Source organism: Lactuca saligna, chromosome 8, assembly GCF_052625555.1.
Source record: "Lactuca saligna cultivar CGN05327 chromosome 8, ASM5262555v1, whole genome shotgun sequence".
In the NCBI taxonomy this organism is placed as follows: Eukaryota; Viridiplantae; Streptophyta; class Magnoliopsida; order Asterales; family Asteraceae; genus Lactuca; species Lactuca saligna.
The window spans coordinates 62014745-62021636 of NC_136424.1; the positions used below are offsets into that span (position 1 = coordinate 62014745).

General features: G+C 26.8%; 2 protein-coding genes across 2 annotated transcripts; both read left to right on the forward strand.

Annotated features, from left to right (window-relative positions):
• The first annotated feature begins 277 nt into the window (after positions 1-277).
• On the forward strand, positions 278-920 carry LOC145009689 (protein FAR-RED IMPAIRED RESPONSE 1-like). The gene is made up of 2 exons (XM_078968329.1): positions 278-630; positions 704-920. The coding sequence occupies exons 1-2, from the start codon at positions 278-280 to the stop codon at positions 918-920; spliced, it is 570 nt and encodes a 189-aa protein (XP_078824455.1).
• Positions 921-1858: 938 nt separating this feature from the next.
• On the forward strand, positions 1859-2595 carry LOC145009690 (protein FAR-RED IMPAIRED RESPONSE 1-like). Its single transcript, XM_078968330.1, has 3 exons — positions 1859-2261; positions 2358-2365; positions 2470-2595. Exons 1-3 carry the CDS (start codon positions 1859-1861, stop codon positions 2593-2595), a joined length of 537 nt encoding a protein of 178 aa, XP_078824456.1.
• Positions 2596-6892: the final 4297 nt, after the last annotated feature.

Here is a 6892-nt window from a genome sequence, read left to right on the forward strand (position 1 = left end):
GAGTAGCCAATCAAAATACAATAGCCAAATAATAAAAGAAAAATATGTTATATGCAATAGGGGTGGCAAGGATAAACCAAAACCTTGTGATACGTTGGCTACAAGTTCTGTCAAGAGGATACCAAATTCAAAAAAGCTAATTACTTGGTGTACAACAAAGATTATATTTGAAAATGTTTATGGAACAACAGATTAGAAAGTTAAGAAATTCTTTGAAATGCACAACCACCCACTGGAATGTATTGAGGAAAGACCTTATACGAAAAAGGAAAGAAAGATGTCATATTCTGAAAAAGAGTTTGTAGTACGTGCATCAAAAGCTAAAATTTGTCCGACAATGGATCACAAAATACGAGCAGTTTTGAAAGGAGGATATGAATATGTAGGAACGAAGGTAATAGACTACAAAAACTTGAGGAGAGGAGTAAATAGAATCTTATGTTACAAGGATGCTCAAATAATGATAAACAAAATGAATGATCGTAGAGATCATTACCCAAATTATTCATTTGAGTTCCTACGTGATGGAGATCTGTTGGTTGCTATGTTTTGGGCAGATGAAAGAGAAAAGGCTTTTTATGCAGAGTTTGGAGAAGTTATATCTTTTGATGCCACTTTTAGAACAAATAAGTAAGTTAATGTATATAAATTCAAACATACTATTAATCAAATATGATTGTACTAAAACATTTTCTTTATATAGGTTTAAAATGGTATTTGTTCCATTCACCGCAGTTGACCACCACAAGAAATCAGTTACTGTTGCTGTTAGGTTGCTGAGTAGAGAGACAATTGAGTCGTATGAATGGCTGCTTAAAGCTTTTCTTAGAGCTCATGAAGGGAAAGCACCAAAAATTGTTCTTACTGATCAAGATGTAGCAATAAAACAAGCAGTAAAATCTATCTTACCAAATTCATGACACATACTATGCATGTGGCACATAATGAAAAAACTACAAGCAAAGGTATAATAAAAATACATTATATAATTATATATGATTATATAGTATTATGACAGATGATTTATATATGACTTATCAGATATCATACTATATAACCATATATAATTAATCATATATGATTAACTATTCTAATAATATGAATTATCAAACACCATACTGCATGAACATATATGATTACATAGTATGTAATATGATAATACAGTATATAATCTTATATGATTATATAATCATATTATTAAAGTACTTAATTATATATGATTGATATAATGATATATAATTAAGTATGTTAATAATATGATTATATAATCATATATGATTATATATGATTATAATAATATAAGTTATCATATATCATACTATGATTATGATGATACAATATAATCATATATGATTAATCATATATGATTAATGATATATGATTAATCATATATGATTACAGTACGTATATGATATATGATTAATCATGCATGATATATCCTACATTACAGTAATCATATATGATTACAGTACATATATGATATATGATTAATCATATATGATTAAATAATCATATATGATTACAATACATATATGATATATGATGAATCATAAATGATATATCCTAAATTACATTAATCATATATGATTAAACATATATGATTAATCATATATGATTAAATAATCATATATGATTACAATACATATATGATATATGATGAATCATATATGATATATCCTAAATTACATTAATCATATATAATTGCAGTACATATATGATAAATGATTAACCATATATGATATATCAAAATAGGTATATAATTTATACTTATATAAGTAACATTGTTCTTTCACAAATTATTGGCGATTTATTTAAAAACAAAGACTTCAAGAAAAGATTTAACAAGCTTGTCTGGAACATGCATATCAAACCTGATGAATTTGAAAAGAAGTGGGATTTGATTATTAATGAATTCAATCTGGAAGATAAAAGATGGTTCAATGATATGTTTGAATTACGTGACAAATGGATACCTACATACTTCAGTGACACAAGAATGTCTGGATTGATGAAAACCACTTCTAGATCAGAAAGCATGAATTCCTTCTTCAACACTTACTCTCAATCTGGAAATTTACTTTTACATTTCATGATGAACTATGACATAGCAATTCAAAAACAGAGAAATACACAACAAGAGCTTGATCATCAAACAAAGAAGGCGGTATATAAATTTATTTCACCACGACCAATAGAAAAACATGCTGCAAAAGTTTATACAAGTACATTGTTTTATGAAGTACATAAAGAAATCTACAAAGGTTCCTGGTACTGCCAATACAAATATCTTGCAACAAAAAATGAATGGGAGTTATACAAAGTGGAATAACTGAACAAAAACAGTGATCTAAAAACAGAGTTTGAGGTAATATATTCTTATTTTAATTTTTGTTGAATCAGCACATAATATAAAAAAAATATTCATTTATGATTATAAAACACTTAATGCTTTAATTTTATTTTGAACAGGTAGAAATAAAACTTCCAAAAAATGATGTAAAATGTACATGTGAACACTTCAACCGCTTTGGGACTTTGTGCAGACATGCATTCAACATACTCATGAAACATGGAATTAAGGAGATACTTGAATAGTACATTGAGAATCGTTGGAGAAAGGATGTGATATCAAGGCATTATAATTTTGGTAGACATGTATATGATACAGGAGACAGTGAAATTAACAGATCTGTCAATCAAGCATAGTACAACTTGGAAGCATGTTTGGAATACGTAAGAAAAAATAAAGAAAAAATGGATTTGTTTGTTAAGAAAACAGAAAGCATGCTGAAGGAATATGAAAACGATCCTACAAATGAATTGCAGAAAAATAGGACAAATGTTGAAGATGTAGGAAAGCTTATGGGCATAACTATTCCAAAAGACATTGACATCAATGTTCCAAATGTCAAAGCAATAAAGGATGCGAAAAGAAAAGTAGAATTCAAAGTGCAGCAGATATAGCCTATAAAAATTCAAACAAGCAAACAAGAAGATGCTCAGGATGTGGAGAAAGGGCTCCTCATAACTTGCGGACATGCCTAATCAAACTTGCAGCAGAACAATCATCAAAAGCTACATAGATATTTACTACTTTAATCAATAATGAATAAGTCATAATTTTTTTTCAAAATAATATACTTTTTGTTTAGTACACTTTACTCTTTTTATAAAACAGAATTTACTATGATTTTATCTTCTGGATTTAGTCTACTTTGATAATTCTTTCTTTGATTTGATAATATATTCATTCATGATTAAACTTTTATTAAATGTTACTACAAGCATTTAAGATTACATATAACTATTATTCAATACATGTAATCATTACACATAACCATATACAATATTCATCTGTAAAATCATAAAATATTATGTAGTACTACGTCATATGTTTTGTTTAATCATAAGTGATTAAAAATATGATTACACATAAAAAACATCTAACCATTACATATAACCATATACAACAACATTGTTCCTAACAAATATACAACACTGCTAATAAAAAAATCTAAAGATAACAATATTGATCATCATAGAATAACATCAAACATGATAAAATATTTAATAACAAAAAATTTCACAAGTCTCAAATATCAAGTTCCCAATTTTCCAAGATTCTTATTCTTCATATTCCTAGCTAGATTTTCATACAGATTGTAGTTGACTCCAAGAAGTATTCCACCATTACTTAGAAAGATTATCTCCATTGAACCTAACAAATCTTTACTACATATCCGATGTAGAGAAATGTTGTTCATTAAAAAGAAATACTCTTTAAATGAACAACATTCCTCTACTTCAAAGACATCTAGTAAAGATCTGATATGTTCAATGAAGACAAACTTTTTAAGTAATGGTGGAAGAGGCGTTCTTGGAGTCAGCTACAATCCGTATGAAAATCTAGCTACAAATAAAAGAACAAGAATCTTGAAAAAATGGGGAACATGTTATTAGATACAGTAAAATTAGTTCTTTTAGACTTATAGACTCCATATTTTACCTGAAACAAAATGGAAGTTGTTTAGATCATAAATAGATAATGGCGATATATAAAAATTGAAGAAATTAATAAACAAAACTAATTATAAGGACTCATCTTTGAAGAAATATAAGGCATAGCATGAGGCTACCAACTTTAGTTTTCATTTATAAAGAAAATATTCTTCAATACAACCACTAAAAAACAAAAATAAAATCTTACAAAGATAAGATTCTGCATGGTGATGTATTCCATGCAGTAAAGATAAGTTCACTTATCAAGAAAAAGATATAATAAATTATAATGTGTTGTACAACAAATATAATCATTTATGATTACAAAAAAATAAAAAAAATAATCGATACAATCGATAATGATTACATATAAGCAACATATAATCAATAGTAAAAACATAAATTACATATAAAAATATAACATAATCACTTATGATTAACATTCAATAACATAATTCACACAAACAAACTTAGATAATAAAATCTACCAAAATACATATTAACTTGTTTTCCATCATCATAAAGACAAACATTCTTCACAATATCCATAACATACACAACATAAACAACCTTGTTCTTATAACATCATCAATAAGAAAATATTCAATCAAAAAAAATTTGACAACCTTCTTTCTATATTCCATTTAGCATCATATGCATGCGTACCACGAATCTTTTGATCAACTTTTTGATACTCATATGCAGCTTTCAACACATCATCACACTTTGTATTAATCTCAGAAGTTAAGATTGCTGCTGCATATTTCATTCTCAACTTTTCCATAATTTTTTCTTGAGAACCACCTTCTTTTGGAAGACCACATTTCCATTTGGAACATTTTTCTCCAAAATAACTCTCCATATGTCTCATAGCAAAAACTCCACAATCCACTTTGTTATAAATTGTCCTCCATAGCATTGTCAATCTTACTAGAGCAATACTTTTATCAGCCATTTCATTTGCTTTAACATGATCGATCTCTTTTAGATACTTCAAAAAATACTTTTTCTGAAAATCATATATGATTTCAAGTCAGAAAAATATAAGTATAATAATTATAAAATATATCATATATGATTTCAAATTTAAAGAATAAATATCGTTTGAAACTTACAAGAGGTTTAAAAACTGCACCATACTTATCATCGAAATCAGCATCATCTGCACCATTATCAATAACCTCAAAAGCACGTTTCTTAAGATTCATAACAATAAGATATATGTGCTCATGCCTCAAAACCGGGAAAAATACCTAACATCAACATTTCTAATATTAGAAATAATATATATATATATATATATATATATATATATATATATATATATATGTATGTATGTATGTATAAAAAAACAAATATACCATATCAACATCCTTCAAAACCTTCAAGTCTCTATCACCACAAACACTGCGAGAAAAACTCTCCTAGAAAACTTTATATTTTCCAATTTCATTCAAATGAGTATATTCAAATAACAAAGTCTGTAATATAAGAAAATCATAAATGATTATATAATAACATGTAAATATTTAATAAAAAAATTATTAATAATAAAATAAAAACTTACAGTGTCAGATTTCATGAACAATCTGAGTGGAGAATTAACAACATATCTGAATTTCTCTTCATGATTTAGTATACGAGACCATGAGTCAAGAACACTAACATGCAAATGGGTTTTTTTATAAAGACTTTCATAATTAGCTCTAAACCCAATAACATATGTTTCCATAAGCAATACAATATCCCTGTATATATTTATTTAAATGTTATTTAAAAGAAAAAAATATAATTATAAAAATAAAAATTATATTAAAAAAAATTACCCTAGATTTCCTTGAAGACTGAAAAGCCATTCACAAACAACATTTTCTACTTGCGTCAAACAAGGTTTAAAATCAATCAACCTTTCCTTAAATGGTGACTTATAAACATAAGAAAACTTCAATTATCTCTTTCCTTTGACATCCACTACTGAGGTTGCTTCTTCATTTATATCTTTATGTTTGCCATAAACAGGTTTTGATGGTCCTTCTAATGTAACCAAAGGGGGTGCAAAAGAAACTGGACTAGCATCAATAACATCAGCATTTAGAATAACACACTCTGGACCAGCACTTGGGTTTCCCAAAATAACTCTATCCTTAATCTTTTTCATTATCATCCGTTTAGAAGAAATTTGACTTTGAGATGACTTCTTGGAACCTTCAAAATCTTGACTAAATCTAAGACTAAAACTTGGAACAAGATCATTTTTCAATGATCGAGTCTCATTTGAATCATTGTTTTTATTTGCACAATCTTCAACATTTTCTACCCAATAAAATTATAAAAATCATATATGAATAAACAATAATTATAAACACAAATATATATAAATAAGCAATAATTATAAACAAATTTCCTCCATCTTTATTTTTATTTGAACAATCTTCAACATATTCACATTCTCCATCCTTCTTTGCTACAATAATTTTATCAATAGTACAATCTGAAATTACTTTATTCTTATGATCATCCTCACCCAAATTTATAGTCCCTAAATTATTAAAATCATAAATGAATCATCTATATAACATATTTATATATATTTTATGTATTAAAAATACATAAATAAACACTTAACGTCATCAATACCAGTCAAATTCAAATTCACATCATCTTCTACTAGTTTATGATTTAAACAACCATCAGTACCTTTAAAATTCAAATATAAAAAATTAAAATCATATATGATTAAACAATATATAATAATAACATATGACTACCTTGATCCAAAGTTTTAAGAAAACTTTGAACAACTGGATCGCAAATAAATTGACTAAAAGATACACCTTCCTGGCTATCAATTAGACCCACAATCTTAGTAACATTTTCGACAACAGAATTTAAA

What these genes read in the sequence shown, in the direction of transcription:
- LOC145009689 (XM_078968329.1), top strand. Translation starts at nt 278, where the DNA reads ATGTCATATTCTGAAAAAGAGTTTGTAGTACGTGCATCAAAAGCTAAA. An exon ending in GCCACTTTTAGAACAAATAA is followed by an intron (nt 631 to 703) that starts GTAAGTTAATGT and finishes TTCTTTATATAG; the next exon opens with GTTTAAAATGGTATTTGTTC.
- LOC145009690 (XM_078968330.1), top strand. Translation starts at nt 1,859, where the DNA reads ATGCATATCAAACCTGATGAATTTGAAAAGAAGTGGGATTTGATTATT.